Source organism: Onychomys torridus, chromosome 9 (assembly GCF_903995425.1).
Source record: "Onychomys torridus chromosome 9, mOncTor1.1, whole genome shotgun sequence".
NCBI lineage: Eukaryota > Metazoa > Chordata > Mammalia > Rodentia > Cricetidae > Onychomys > Onychomys torridus.
Window position 1 is genome coordinate 67559887 of NC_050451.1, and position 16612 is coordinate 67576498.

Consider the following 16612-nt stretch of genomic DNA (forward strand, 5'->3'; position numbering starts at 1 on the left):
TCAAGTCAGATCTCTAGCCCAGTCGATGGTGAGGCCAAATGGAAAGGCTGTGCTGATTTGTACCACCCATAATTCATCTGGCTTCTATCTAAAGAAAGAAAGAGGGAATGGGTATTGTAAAGGACCTAGAAGTGTCTGCCATGCCACATCTATGGAAAGCAGTAATCAACTGTGTGGTCCAGCCAGTCCCCCAGGAGTTATGATCTGGTTATTTATAGTATCTTACTGAGTTTTGTTTTTGGTTGTCTTGTCGTCATGAACTCAAGGAGGAACCTGAAATCTATGGGCCTTGCCCAGAATTAGAGGGCTTTGGTGAGTCATGTCCCTTCTCAGGACCAGCTTCTCATTACTTCACTCTGGAACATTTTATGAGTTGTAGTTTACAAGATCCATGTTTTCTTCCGTTTAATTCATATGTAGGAGGATAATGGTAGGATTATATCACACTTCCCTAATAGGAAGTAAAGTACATCTGCTGTGAGAAATATGTCAATGGGTTTAGCACATGTGTCACATTATGCCAAAAATTTTGAGGGACTGTTTTCTGGGTTGGAGAAAATGTTTATTCCCTTGTATGAATTCAGCAGTGTCTATTTTACTTATTAGAATGACTTTCTTAAGCTTTTGGTAGATGAGCCCAGTTCTCAGGGGAAGTGCATTCTGGCTGCACCCCAACACGTTCATGAAAGAAGGCAGGAGCGTATCTGCTTTCTGAACCCTTAGCATGCCTCTGTCTGCAAGCAGCTGCCCTGCCTCACCTACAACATAGACTCCTGTGAGTGAGCCTACTGACGTTTATAATACGATTCGAAACTAGATGAGTCCCCAGATGCCGTGCTTCTAATTAAATATTCCTGGAATTTCACGGTATGTGTTTCTGTGAAATAAATCAGGGTTTGGTCGCTGGTTGGTTTTGTCAAGAATTAGTCTATTTTAAAATGTCTCATTTGGGGCTGGTATGAGGCTTGCTTGTGGGCAGTGTGAGCAGAGTCATTTCCCTGCAGATGGCCTGATAAAACTTGGGGGTGGCAAAGAAAATGCTGCTCCTTTCTGCCCAAAGCAATTACTCAGTTTTCTGCCTCTCTGAGAGCCATACGTTAAATGTCCTTGGAATATCCAAAACAGGACTTGGGGGTACCTAGGAGGCTGCCAGAGAGGCCTTTTCTTTTGCCTCATCTTCTTTATAATACTTTATAGTACTTATTCTCAGAAGGCTGTCCCCTTAGCAGACTGGCTAGATTGTCTGTTCTGTCTGTAGGAGAGAGTGAGTGTTTGATCCAAGTGAAGCCACTTGTCACATAGGAATTTGTTTGTCTTACCTCTTTCAGAGTTCTTTATTTCAAAATAAACAATAGACCAGAAAGTACACACAATCCAAAGGGAAGACTAGAGTGCAAACAGTTCTTCCAGTAGACCTGTGCCTGCTTGAACCAGTGCTGGAGCTAGCACGTGTGTGTGTGTGTGTGTGTGTGTGTGTGTGTGTGTGTGTGTGTGTGTTGGGGTGGGTATCGCAGAGGAAGGGAAGGGAGAAAGAAAGGTATTGATGTTAAATGTCTTTCTTCAATCCTTCATTCTCCCTAGTCCTGGTTGGGTTTTTTTTTTTTTTTTTTTTTTTTTTTTTTTTTTGGTATTTTGTCCTGTTTTGTCAACTTGACACAAGCTAGTGTTATCTGGGAAGAGGAACATTAACTGAGAAAATGCCTATCAGAATGGCCTGTGGGCAAGTCTGTAGAGCATTGCCTTAATTCATGATTGATATGGAAGGGCCTAGCCCTTTGCGGATAGTACCACTCCGGGGTCCTGGATGCTATAAAAAAAGCATGCTGAGCAAGTCATAGGGGAGCAAGCCAACAAGCAGCATCCTCCATGGCCTCTGCTTCAGTTCCTGTCTCCAGGTACCTGCTTTGAGTTCCTGCTTTAGATTCTTTCAGTGATGGAGTGTGACCTGGAAGTAAAGCCTTTCCTCCCCAATTCGTCTTGGTCATAGTATCACAGCAGTAGGAACTATTATTACTATTGCTGTGGCAGGCTGAGAGTGTTGTCTTTGGCAGGATTGTAAATGAGTTTGGAACTTGGGCTGGAAAAGCCATTGAGTAGAAGAGCTAGTAAGCTGCCATAGGAACTTGAAAAATAATGCTGAGAGCTTTGCAGATGGTGATGGCCTTGCTTATGAAGTTTTTGAGGAAGATTTATGAATCCTTCCAAGATTCCCCTGGAGCCAGTCATGTGATATGTTTTGCATTGAGAATCTGTGATGTCTGGTCAGCTGGTGCTGTGGTTACCAAGAGGCCTGTACCACTGAAGTGGAGCCTTTACTTTACTGGGACAGTTGATGCTGGTCAGCTGGGGCTGAGAAGAGACCAGCATCGTTGAGATAAAGTCTTCTGAGAGTGTTTCCTCAGGGTCAGCACGGAAACTGTGGTCTGGAGAGGAGGAGAGAGGGAAGCAGTGGAACTACCCAGGCCCTTTGGAGCTCAGAGGATCATGAGACTGAGAATTTTTTAAACTACACTATGTTTTACATTGAGATAGGAAGATGAGATCCTGGGATAAACAAGAAACATTATAACTGAATGATATTACATTGATGTGTCATGTTGACAAGGGATCAGTTGTCCAATTAGTTTTTTTTATCAACTTCACATAAACTAGAGTTATCTGGGAAGAGGAACCTTAATTGATAAATGCCTCCATCAGATTGCTTATAGACAAGTCTGTAGGGCATTTTCTTGATTCCTGGTAGATGTGAAAGAACCCAGCCATCTGGGGTGCTGCCATTCCTGATCATGTGGGCCTGGGTGGTCTGAGAAAGCAGGCTGGGCAAGCCGTGGGAGAGCACACCAGTAAACATCATCCTCCATGGCCTCTGCTTCAGTTCCTGCTTCCAGGTTCCTGCCTTGAGGTCCTGCTTTAGATTCCTTCAGTGATGGACTCACTGAGCCTGAAGCCCACCCATTGGCTAGAGTGGCTGGCAAGAGAGCTCAGGAGTGCTGGAGCTCCAAACTCAGGTGCTCATGCATGCACACATGGCAGGCCCTGGAACTGTGCTTTTAGAAGAGTCAAAATCCTTATGGTCAAACTAGTCTCGTTATTGTTGGGTCATAGGTGAGTTTGACTGAAATGCCATTGATCACCTTATTTACCACATTGGGACTTCCTGAACTAGTCACAGCATGTCAGTGCTGGACAAGATGGTCATGGAGTTCCAGAAATGGTCTGTACTTTATTGGATAAACAGTTCTGATCACTGTTCCTCACTTTGGCGTGTGTGAGTGCCTGTGCGTGTGCGTGCATGCGTGTGTGTGTGTGTGTGTGTGTGTTTCCTGGCATATCATTTAAAAATAATGAAAGAACTTTGGAAGATGTATGAAAAGCAAATGTAGGCAACCAGTCATAGGTAAAAATAAAAGGTCACTTATTTTATTTGAATCCCAAGAATTGTAAATACAATCTGAAAATACAGATTAATTAGGAAAACTACAAAATATCCTAATGTTCCAGTGGATCTAAAAATAAGTAAGCAATTTTTAGTGTATATGGGTATATGGAACCTAAATCTGTTACATATTTTCTGATCTTTGTTTTGTATGTATGTTTATAATAAAATGACATTGCTCAAGTCAGTCTTTGAAAATTAAATGGATTGATGCATGTGTGGTGACTCGGCTGGATCAGTGAGGAACTGGGCCTTTTAACCCACTGGGAAATGGTGAGAACCATTTTCCTGTTTCGATGGATCTCCTGCCCTGCTTAAGTTCTCAGAGCACACTAAAGCTGAAACAGCTCACATCCTGCGCCTTTCCTTCTCTTTTCTTTTTAAAAAATTAATTTTACTTCCCAACCAAATTGACATTGAATGTGATGATGATGAAGCCTTTTCCAGACTCGACCTGTCATGAGCTGAGGGTTCCACCATCTCAGGAAGCTGCTCTGTCACTTAGGCCATTCCTGGTACTCACAGGCTGGTGACCATGTTCCAACTCTTCTTCCTTCCCAGATAACAATTGAAAGAGATAGTAATGAAGACGTGAGCGAACCTAAACATGGCAAGGAGGACCCAGACAACATGCCCCACGTGGGTGGCAATACCTGGGCTGGTGGAACAGGTTGGTAGCATGTGGATTCTCCAGAATTTTCCCAGGTTTTCTTGAGTCTGTCAATCAGGTCAGCATTCTAACCCTGAGATAGCCCTGTCCTGCTGGCTGTCCTGCTCAGCCTCTCTCAGTGTTCTCTCCCTCTGTCCTGCATGACATCAAGACATGCAGAAAGCCTGGAGTTGGAACCCCACAGACTCTGCCACACTTTGACCTACAGCTGTGTCCCCCGCCTCATAGCTACGTCATCTGTAGAGGAGGAGGGAGGAACATTATCTGCCTCATGTGAAAGGCTAACTTAGTATGAACTTAGAGCGTGGAGCAGGATGGTTGGGCTGAAGAACATAGGCATTGAAGCGCTGGTCCTTTCTTTCAATTCCTTGCCTTTGGAATTATACCAGAAATCAACAGCAAGCTCTTGAACAACTATCTTGGTGAAGAAGTAGCTCTGTCCACATCTGAGAAGAGAGTGTGGAGGTACACGGTTCGGAGATAAGGTTGGTGTGTCTTGCACTGATGGCCGGGTGCCATTCCTTCCTCTTGGCTGGTGTCCTAGACCATTGTTCCCAAGCCGCCGTCTTCCTCTTTCCTCCCAGCAGCTGGAGCAGCCACATCTGCTGGAGCACAGGAACGGGGCCAGACTATGCACTGTCTGGCTTATCTCAGCCAGGAGTGCTGGCACGGCTCAGTCCTTCACCTTCCCTTAGGATGCTCTGCGCCTCTTGGCCTTGAGGACCTTGGCAGGAAATGGGTTTCTGTGCTGAGACAATATGCTATCAAATCAGCTGGGACTTCTTGCCTACTCTGTTTATTCACTGAGCACCAGCTTTAAAGACAGGCTATTTTGAGGAGTGTCCTTTGATCTGGAAGTTAGTGTCAGGCCAACAATATTTAACCCATATGGAATGTGTTGTGGACAAGCTGGCCAGATGTTGGTGTCCCAGCAGTGTCTACACAGAGCCAAAGTTTCACTTGCATCCACTAGCTCCAGTGCCCAGAGCCTGTTCAGATCAGATGTCCTGTCTGCTTCCCTGGCCTTGTATCTTTCAGCCGATCGAGGCTCCTGGACTTCAGCTTGTCATTTTCTGTCTCTTGTGCCCTTCAGAATTCTCGACATTAAACTTAGCTCTGGCCAACAAGCCATTTGGTTCTTCTCTAGCATCAGTTCCCTTCCTTGTGTCTTATGGACTGGTTAGAGTCCAGTTCAGCTGTAAGCGTTTTTCATTTCAATATTATGAATTTGAAATTCCATCAAGTAGAGAAAAAAAACTTTCCTTATACCCTCTCCACCCCAGCTGACTCTCCTGAGGGGCCACATGACCCGTTGCAACCACATTCACACTACCTCTCAGAATTGTGGCTCCTTCTTTCCTCCTGCCGTCAAAATGACCAGGAAGCATTATGCTAAGGTCACCTTCTACCCATCCTCAAGGAGTACCTCAGGCAGGGAACAGGTCGGCCAGACACAGCTCTCCACCCTCAGCGCCTCATCACTGCCCACCACACTCTTCTTCTCTGCCACACACGGGCTGGAAATGGACACCAGGAATCATACATATTGTAGGAGGAATTTCCACCACCCACTTCTAAATGAAATAAGATGTGCTCAGTCAAAAGACTAAAATACTGTGAGTGATAGATGCTACTGCTCTCATGGTATTTCCCCCAAGGAAATGACCTACCTGGACTTGGCAAAGACTTCATGCCAAGTTCTCATTTTCAGTTTACTAAATCACAGCTCTAATGGGGGAGAGTCACATCATTTAACCAGTGTGAAAGCTGTCCAATTTTCCACCGTATGAGTCTAGAAATGACCTCACTCTTGTCACTGGAATCCAATAGTTATCATGAGGCAGCCACTTACATAGCTCTTACTGCGTGCCAGATAGCTTCCCAAGCAGGTTAGCCTTGTGAGAATCCCACAAGGCAGGCGATGCCATCCCATGTTGTAGATGACGACTGAGACACAAAGAAGTGAGTGGTTTCGCTGAAGACCCAGCTATTGAGTTGAACCAGATTCAGACTCAGGCAGTCAGCTAGTTTACAGCACTGTGCTAGACTGGCAGTCTGGCATTACCTCTCCCATGCTGGATTCTCATTAGGTTTCCAAATTACATATGAGTAAACAAAAGGACCTAGTCACTAGTTTTCTAAGAGCAAAGATAATAAGTCATTCATACAGAGGCCAGATGTAGCCAATAGATGTACATATTTTCTTTGGTCAATACAATTATTTAAAATAAATTTGAACATATTAGACCAAGCATTCCTTTGTAATTGGCCAATGTCTCTACCACCTTATAATGCTACCTACCTGGCCTTACGGGCATCTAACTTTCATTTCTGTATAAATAGCTCATGCAGTATTATAATATGACGTATACTTACAGGCATGTAAACTTGAGCTTATAATGAAAAACTGTTCTCAAGCTAATGATGTTTATCTGTTGTGTGTTATTCAAACTGAATGCCAAAATCTACATAATAATTGACTTCAAATCTTGGCTTAACAAGTGATATGAGGTCACAAAAAAGTTAATTTCTCTGAATCATTTTTATTATTTTCAAAACAAATTTTATCTACAATTTAACTGTCTTGATACTTTAGGGAAAGTGGGTACTAGAAGAAGAATTGCCCCTTTAATTAGCAAGTAAGTATGTAGTGTCCGTAGGCACTGTTGGGCTACTCATCCAGGGTAGAACGAAGCTACCCCAGCCATCAGGAAGTTGGTAAGAAATATTAAAGGGTTACAAACAGTGCACAAAAGCATTGATCCCTAGGAAGGAGAAACATCGGATAAAGTGTTCAAATTGAATTTGGACTGAACAAGTGGATTGGGGTGGATGGAATAAAAGGAAAAGTTACCCTAAACAGGAGTATCTTTGTGTTCAGGCAAAGGTGGTTGGAGACATTAATTACTGGTTAGTTCAGCTACTGTTCCTCACAGGACTGTCTTAAAGCCACGATCTAGGTCTTGTTTTGTGGCCAGGCTGTAGCCATAACAACATGTCCCCATGTTTTCTTTCCAGGGGGAAGAGACACTGCAGGTCTTGGTGGCAAAGGGGGTCCTTATCGTTTGGACGCAGGCCACCCAGTGTATCAGGTTTCTGAGGTCGAAAAAGATGCAGTTCCTGAGGATGTCAAGAGAGCTGCAAGAGAGATGGCCCAGAAAGCATTTCAGCAGAGGTGAGCATGCATTGTGCATTTGGAGCAGTGCAGGTAACTAGTGTGCATGCCTGCATGCGTGCGCATGTGTACACACACACACACACACACACACACACACACACACAAACTTTGTTCCCGGGATGATACTGAGAAAGGCAATATCTCAGGGGCTAACATGAGACAGGGCCTATGCTCATTTGGGATTTGGAGATAAGGAAAGAGTTAGAACATTCCAGAAAGGAAAAACTAAAAGCAATCACCAGGGCAGAATGTGTGTCAGAATGGTAGTTTCAATGGTGGAAAGTACCTGCCTAGAACAACTGGAGAGAAGTGGACAGTGGGGTTGGGTAGAGAGGCCTCGTTAGCAGGTTGAGCCTGGAAATCCAAGCTAGGCGAACATGCAGGTTTCAGACGCACCTCGACTGCTTTGGGCTACTCTGATTGGCCCCCACTAGAAAGGAAGAAGCCGCAGGATATTTCACTGGGAGGCCACGTGCTCTTCAGCAAAAAAGAGAAAAGTGCCAAAGCAGCAGCAAACACCTTTCGAACTGAGGGGCACGCTGGCGGTGTGGGGAGCAGACTTCCACTTCTGTGCTCAGTGGTAGGAGCCGGGGGCAGTGAGACCAGCACATGCTCAAGTGTCTATGAGTTCTGAAATTCCACCCACATAGAACATCTGGTATGTCTTTACATGCCGTGCGCTTTCACAGCCTACAAGGAAACAGCAGAGAATAATAAGGACAAACAGGCAGGTCCAGCCTGCCACCCCTCAGGAAAGCCTGCCAGCCTCGGGCCCCACGTGGGTACAGCAGGTAAATAGGCGGGTGTCGGTGTGGCCTCAGCTTGGTCACTGGCTTCCCTGGAACCTTCGGCAGGGAAGGTTGTGTCCTCATGCTGCTCTATCTGGAGCCGGGCAGCTTCCCACTCCCTCAGAGAAGTTGTTACCAGACGGTGGGTAACTTCTTAGGGATCAAAGTAGTAGCAATTTCTTTAAAAATGTGGGAGGAAAGTTAGCTCATAATGAAAAGTCTTCCTAGAACTAAAATATTGCTTGGCATTTCTTAGGAATAATAAAGTTTCCTTTGAGGAAAAAAAAAACTAATAATTAGGCATGCGTCATTCTCCTCTTCAATTAGTGGATGACTGTGACTACCATACCCCAGCCCTCACGAATAATTACCCAGTTAATTTGCCTACATGGACATTCAAAGAGCCCTGACAGATGAGTGTTCCCAGGAGGCAGAGACTCCACAGGGCACTCAGCCATGAGTGAGCACCTCTTCGACGGATGTCACTAGAGTGAGGGGAAAGGTCAGGAGTCACCTGTGGTCCTAAGGCAACTGAATGTGGTGACTGTAAGAGAGGGGAAGGGACTAGAGAGAGGGTCGAGAGGGAAGCCATCCCTGGCTCTTCCGTACCGCAGAGAGTACCGGGAGGCGGTGGAGGCAGGCAGGCTGTGAAAAGGAGGACATAAAACATGCAGAGATCCTGGGAAAGACCGCACAGCCAAACAAGAGAAAAATGTTCCTTTAGAAGTGGAGTTCGCAGCCCATTTGATGGATATCTACTTACTGCCAAAAATTTGTCTTTAACTTTTCATTGTGGACCTTTTGAAGTCCAAAATGGAAGTAAAGAAGAACACATGAATCCTGTGGACCTGTGCCCCCGATACCATTCACATTCTCCGCTCTGGATTGTTTTGAAGCTAATCCAAGATACTATCTCATCTTGTCATAAATATTGCAGACTGTGTCTCTACACATGAGCACTAAAACAAGACAGAATTCCCACAGACCCACACTTAAGTCTTATATGCATTTTTATAGTAATGATTCTTTACCGTCATCTGCTTTCTTTTGATGACAGAGTGAGATACACTGTGAGGTCAGGTCCTGACCCCTCTACACACCTTGTTCCTGGTCCCCAGCTATGACCACCCTACCACCCTATCACTTAGTGAGTAGTGCTTCTTTCCACTGGCTGGAAGTTCCATGAGGACAGAACCTGGAGTGTGGCAAACACTTGCACAGAAAAATGACACAGTGTGCATTGGAGGGCCAGTGTCTGCTGTTAAGACTTGTCCTTGGTATCTCTGGTGGCCTGGTTCTAGGTCCCCACTAAATACTCGATTCTCTCCTATAAAATGACCTACATGTGTGCTGTAAGTCATTTCTAAAAGTATTTATGGCACATCTGGCCTTGTATCTAGTTAATGAGTGAATGATTAGTTAATGAGGAAAGGTTTGTGTGTGTTTAGTAGAGAAGCAATTTTTTATGAATATTTTTGATCCAAGCTTGGTTGAATCTACAGACAATGAAAACTGCTGATCTGGAGGGTTGCCTGTATGGCATCCCCCGTCAGTCCCTGGTTGGGATTAAGCAGTCCTCACCACTAGTTACAAGTCTACTGTGGTGCAAAGGACCTAATGTGACTGATGGGTTCTCCACAGCTTTCAGTTAGCATTGATTTAAACCAGACACTGGCCCTGCACATGAAGAATCGATCAGTTGAAGCCGACTACAGAGGGACAGCGGCATAAGACTTGTAGATCACATACAGAGATGTCACCAACAAGTGAGTGTCAACAGGGAAGTGTGTGTGCACACTGGAAGAGCTGTCTGGTGGGCTGGGCACCCACCCACCGCTGTTTGCATAACTAGTCAGCTTGTGTCTGCCTTCCTCACACTCGATTCCAAATTATAGTGTTTAAGTCTAACCTATAGAAAAAATACAATACAGACTGAAATTCCCAGACTCTTACATAATGATAAATATACCCTTTAAACATGTCCCGCACCAACAGCATGCTGCTTGCCCACATTGCTTTTCCGATGTGAAACAGCTGCACCCTGCAGCTTTGCTCAAAAGGAAGGAAGGAGAGAGACATGGGCAGGTAGTGGGAGGGGCCTGAGAATATCAGCAATGGGAGGCTTGTCTGACCCAGAGGCTAGAGTTTCCTGCTTTATCCCTCCATTCCCTGCTTCAGTCTTCAAGGTTCAGAACTTAGCATCCACTGTGAACATCTGCGTGTTCTTTGGGAAGGCTGACATAATCTGAAATATGATTTCCAGGTTTCCTCATGATTAAAATAGCTTGCGATGTTTGGGGGAGCAAGATGATCACCCCAGAGATAGCTGTATAGTTAAAGCTAACTCTGATCTCTCCAAAGGCCCCTCTGCTCCAGGTGACCTCCCAGCTGCCTGAGTCCTTTCTCTGTGTGTATTCCCTCTGTTCCCTTTGCCACCTACGCACCTCCAAGGGCACGCTCTGTCCACATGGTTCCCAGTCAGCACTAGCCTGAGTTCTTTGGGAAAGCACATACTGGCCAGGCATGAAGTAGTACGTGGCATGCCCTACAGTGTTCATCATGTCCAGCGTCTGTTCCCCGTACACTGGGGGTATGACCTAACCTAATGAAGCTTACAGAGAATTCGGAGATTGCCAGATCTAAACAGAGGAGGTATTGTTAGGAGGCAAAGTCTCATGTACACGGTCCTTTTTGTTCTCTAGAACAGAGAATTAATAGGATTTAGAGGGACATCTTGGCATGTCACGCTGCAGGGTGGCATTGGGATATTATAGTAGCCTTATCTATACTTACCTTTTGATAGCCAGTGCTTTCAAAGTATTACATAACAGCATGTATTGGATGTCACTCTGTGTCAAGCACTGTGCTGAGTATTAGAGTTCTGAGCTTCCGCCATCCCGATTGGACTTTTCCCAGTATTTTACCTGAAAATGAAGACTAGAAGCTATTCATCTCCTTCATTTGAGATTCTTCTCCCAACCTCAGGTGATAAATATACTGTATATATCATTTCAGCTATGCATGTAGGGTCTGTGTCTACACATAAACATAAAAATGTTCAGAGGATTGGGTCATGTTTAGGCTTTTGAGAGATGTGTTCTCTTATTCCTTTGTTCTGGTATCATAGACATGCATGAAAATGTGTGTTAAATTAGTGCACTATGGCTATCCCATTATAAAGCCCAAGAGCATTCACATAGTGAAAGACCTCCTATGTAGAGTTAGCTTCAAATGGCTGTGCTTTGTTTTGACTTTAAATTAACTATGAGGCTGGAAGGCGGCATCAGATCCCCAGGAGCCACAGTTACAGACAGGTGTGAGCCACCTGATGGGACTGTTTGCACAAGAGACGTCATATGTGCGGTACAGTCGGGGCTTTTTCCTGGGCGACACTTTGTTCATCAGTTACCAGTGCACCTCTGGGCACTACCCTCCTTTGAATCGAGGGACATCACTGGTGACATCATCTCTTGATTTTTCTCCTCAAAGTCAGTATGAGTCACCCAGGAGTTGGTCCAGTTCTGTCGGTATGTAAGCAGTGTAAAAGGCTCACACAAACATGGCATAAGCAGGTGTCTCCTCTCCACCCTCTGGTTTCAGGCTAAAGGAGATCCAGATGAGCGAGTATGATGCTGCAACCTATGAACGGTTCTCGGGGGCTGTTCAGCGGCAGGTGCATGCCCTCCGAGTCATCCTGGATAACTTGCAGGTAATCTTTCCTCTGCGGGCAACATCTGGATGCACAGCAGAGCTGCTGCAGAAAGTTATTTGAGCCCTAAGCAGCCACAGGAAAAGTCACTTCCAGGGTGATACCCAAACTATGGACTCACCCCATGATGTTCCTAGTGAAGTTCTCCAAGGGAAAATAGCTGGCCTCACCTTTCTTCCTGTCCAGGAAGCAGTAATTTTACCAGTAACCCTCCCAGACAGTGACTTCCTGCCTCCCCTCCCCTCGGGGAAGATCTATGCATATCTCACCTCTCCTGGAAGTTCACACATAGAACTCTCTCCCTACAAATCACTTTACTGCAGCTGAAGCAGCAGAGGGGCAGATTAGATGAACCAGGGTAGGCTTTCTCGATAGCCCCCGTCACCTCCTCCTCCTGCCCTCCCCTGACCCTGTGTTGCCCCAACTCTTGCTGTTTCACGATGCTCTCGGTGCCTCAGGACCAGTGGACACTGGTACAGCTTAACTATTGGTTCAGACACTTCAGTATTTCCTAAGTAGAAACTGTTTTTCTGTTCAGCCTGTTCCCTAAATGACAAACAATGTCAGATTATTTTATGGGGGGAGGAGGGCCGGCACATTGTCAAGCCAAACCCTGCTCTGTGACCTTACATTTCCTTCCCATGGGGTTTTTAGTTGCCTTCAGTTTACTCTTTGGTATTTATTTGTTATTGTTCTTGTGAAGGAATGTTTATCATGTTTTGCTGTTTGTGATCCTGTCTTAACTCAAAACTCTGAGACTTCATTTTTATTATTATTGTTGTGTGTGTGTGTGTGTGTGTGTGTGTGTGTGTGTGTGTGTGAGATTATGAAGAATGTCATGTGTATGCAGTGCCCACAGAGACCAGAAGAGGGCGTTGGATCCCTTGGGCTGGAATTGTAGGCAGCTGTGTGCCACCTGACGTGGAGACACTTTAAGCACTCTTAGGGGCTGAGCCATCTCTCCAACCAAAGTCTTCATTTTTAAAAAGATCTAAACTGTGTAAAAGCACAAGAGAACATTCATTTTCCAAGAAAGAGCTCTGCAAAAGATTAACTGGATACCTAATTTCAGCATCTACAGATGTAACAGTTCAGCTGAAGCAGTGTTCACAGGCGCATGGAACAGGAAGACTCCATAGTTAGTGCATGGGTCATGTGGTCGATGGGGTCTGAGGCCAAAGTCAGGCTCCTGTTACCTGCCAGGTCCCTGTGACCTCCTTCCAACTCCTTTATTCCATCCCATGTGTAATTCTTATATGTGATCATAAGACATTTTGTACCATTAGCCAGATGTCAAGACATGTGCTCATGTTCCCCATTGAATCTTTATGTAAGCCACAGGGGAACTGTTTTCAGACAGATCTTCTAATACTTAGATCATAGATGAGGCTGCTTAAAAACAGCTACTGGCCAAGAATGGAAGAGGCCTCATGTCGACTGTAAAACTGTGGATTGTGGCCAGAGCAAGAAGACCAATGTGGGCCCTTCCTGCAACCTTCGGCCCAATCCTGTGTGACCCCGAGTAACTAAAACCCTTCAACTGTGCAATGCCAGTAACTGTGTGTGCTCCCTCAGTGAGTGGACAAAGTGTAGCCAGAAACTAGCAAGATGGCTCTGGAGAACACAGCTCCAGGCCCACACAGATTTGATTCCATTCCCCATAGACTATTGATTTTCTAATAGCCAATAGAAAGGAAATTACTGGGTACATATTGTTAAAATTGAATACAAAATACAGACCCCCCAACACACACACACAAGGAGGTGGAAACAGGGTCTTTGAGGCTTGGCCTAACCTCAGACTTGCCCTCTTTCTACCTCTGCCTCCTGAATCTTGAGATTACGGGGGCCTCAGGACTGTGTATGTGGTTATGGGTTTATGCATATGAGTACAGGACCTGTAGAGGTCAGAAGTGGGACTCAGATCCCCCTGGAGCTGGAGTTACAGCATCTGAGGAGGGTGCTGGGAACCGAACTTGAATCCTCTGCAAGAGCAGTAGGTGCTATAACCATTAAACCATCGCTCCAGCCCCATATAGTAACCTGTAAGATAACAAACCATAATGCTTTGGTCACTTTATTACAACAAGATCATTACACATTTGATGGCTCTTTTTTTTGGGGGGGAGTGCTAAATAATATCCCATTGCCAGAATATACCACAGTTTATCCATTTACATCTTGGTTGCTTCCAGTGTTTTGCAGTTATGCATAAAACATCATGTACAAACTTTTGTGTAGATACGAATTTCCTTCTTGTTGTGTAAACACTAAAGCATGCAGTTGCTGGATTATAAGAGTGAGTTTTGTTTTGCAAGAAACTGCCAAACTGTCTTCACAAGTGGCTGTAACCCTTCCACCAGCCGTGAGAGATCCTCTCATCCCCCACCCCCACCCACATTTGCTGCTGCTGTCAGAGTTTTGGATTCTGGCCATTCCTAGGCACAGCGTGATATCTCATAGCTGTTTTCAGCTGCAGCTCCCTAATGATGTAGAGGGCTGAACGTGTTTTCACATGCACAGTTGAGCAGGCACCTCAATAAAGAAGGCATCCTGTTATTAAATGTTTGCCCCTTAAAAATGTCTATTCTTGCCAGGCATCAGTGGTGCACCTTTAATCCCAGCACTCAGGAGGCAGAGCCAGGTGGATCTCTGTGAATTTGAGGCCAGCCCAGTCTACAGAGGGAGACACCAAAACTACACAGAGAAACCCTGTCTTGAAAAAAAAAAAAAAAAAAAAGTTTATTCTTTGACAATCTGATCATGTATTTTGATCACATCCCCCCACAACCCTTTTACCCCTACACACGCGCGCACACACACACACACTTCCTCTAAACTCCTTCCTCTCAAGTTTTCCTCCAACTTTTGTGTTGTGTTTAGAGATCCACTGGGTTTACTGGGGGCTTCCATGAGGACAGGTCTGGGGTTATTACTGGAGCATGCGCAACTTACCAGTGGTTATAGTGCCAAGAATAATGAAATAACGCCACAACCATTAACTACTGATAGCTCCTCAGGCTAGAGGTGGGGATGAACCCTGCTGCCGTTCATGAATATTTTAATTCTGCCGTTGACCCACATGTATATTCTTGTCAAGAATTTCATGGGTACATGGGAATAGGGTATACTGAGACAAAGCTTAGATCACGGAAGTCTTGGTAAGATACAGAGCTACAGGTGCGGGAGGGTGGGGCAAATATAGTCTTCTAGCCTCCTTTCTCACTGGGTGATCAGAAGTCAGACAGACATTCCTCTCAGGCCTCCTCCCAGAACCAGAGATCAGGACTTGGCTTCATCCTCTTCCTGTCATTCTGTTGTTGTTGTTTGGTTTGATTTTCGAGACAGGGTTTCTCTGTATAGCCTTGGCTGTCCTGGAACTCACTCTTTCCACCAGGCTGGCCTTGAACTCAGAGATCCACCTGCCTCTGCCTCCCATGTGCTGGGATTAAAGGCATGTGCCACTACTGCGGGGCTCTTCCTGTCATTCTTGACTGGTTGGTAATGCCACAGGCTTCCTGCCAGAGCTGACATTCTTTGATGTTTGGAAGGCACCGGGCTGCAGAGCAGTGACTGCCTGTCATTAATGACTCTCACACAATTAGCAGCTAGGAAGATAAGGAAAGAGTAAGTAAGTGTGACGATGGTTGCAGTGGTTAGCTGGCATCTCCATCAAAGCCGTATGGAAGTTGAATTCTTAAGCTGCGTTAGGGGGACTATGGGATTTGTACTGGAATAGAATTCTATGCTGTGTTAGAAAACACATTGCTAATGCACCATTGCTAAGCAGCCATTCACTAATTTTCATAAAATTACCCACCCATCCTTCTAGCTGCTCCATGATCATACTAACCAGCGATGGTTTCACTCCTGCATCATAGCAGGTTCTTTTGGTGATTTTTAATGCCCATCACAGCCAGAGTAAACCAAATTTAAGCCTCTTCCTGTTACTGTAAAGCAAATATAAACTCCTCAGATTCTAACTATCATTCCATTCTCCTCCGTATTTTGATAGATCTGGTTTGCATTTTCAAAGCTCCTTTAGCACACATCCTGTGTAACTGTGGTCATGGGTTCTCATAATCATGTGTCTTGCTTGCTTGGGATGTTAGAATTTGTCTTGGTTGGTTAGGGTCACTACTGAAATAGTGAAACGTCACAACCAAAAACCGTGTGGGGAGGAAAGGGTTTATTTCACTTACATTTCCACAGCACTGTTCATCACTGAAGGAACGAGGACAGGAACCTGGAGGCAGGAGCTGATGCAGAGGCCGTGGAGGGTGCTGCTGCTTAGCTTGCTCCTTGTGGCTTGCTCAGCCTGCTTCCTTATAGAACCCAGGACCTGCAGCCCAGGGATGGCATTGGTCCTCTCCGACACCACCCCCCCATCACTAATTAAGAAAATGCCCTACAGGCTTGCCTACAGCCGATCTTCTGGAGACTTGTTGTTTTGTTTTGTTTTGTTTTGTTTTGTTTTGTTTTGTTTTGTTCAGTTGAGGCCCCTCCTCTCAGATGACTTTATTTTGTGTCAAGTTGACAGAACACTATCCAACACAGAGTTCTTTACCATTGAACTGTCCTCTTGGGCTCCCTGGCGTAGTTGTAAGTTACCATGGCAAAGCATGCATGGAAATACCTTTAGAAAAGCAATTCAGATGATTTCCAGATCTTGAAAAGCACAGCCGTGTGGACGGCACAGACTGTTCAGTCCTCCTCAGCTGGTTTAGTTTGCACACCAAGTCTCAGGAATTTGAGTAACAAAACTGCTGTCTAGGGGAGACCGCTGAAGATCGACTTACAGACTCTGTGACCGTTAACAAGTTAAAGCTGA

At 45.2% G+C, this 16612-nt stretch overlaps 1 protein-coding gene across 2 annotated transcripts in view; it reads left to right on the forward strand.

Annotated features, from left to right (window-relative positions):
* Vwa8 (von Willebrand factor A domain containing 8) overlaps positions 1–16612 on the forward strand; it is a 346670-nt gene that overhangs the window by 314502 nt on the left and 15556 nt on the right. For both annotated transcript variants that reach the window (XM_036198655.1, XM_036198654.1), the window contains exons 38-40: positions 3998–4106; positions 7125–7281; positions 11673–11781. In XM_036198655.1, the coding sequence (XP_036054548.1) occupies positions 3998–4106; positions 7125–7281; positions 11673–11781 (375 nt within the window). The remainder of the gene's footprint in view (positions 1–3997; positions 4107–7124; positions 7282–11672; positions 11782–16612) is intronic.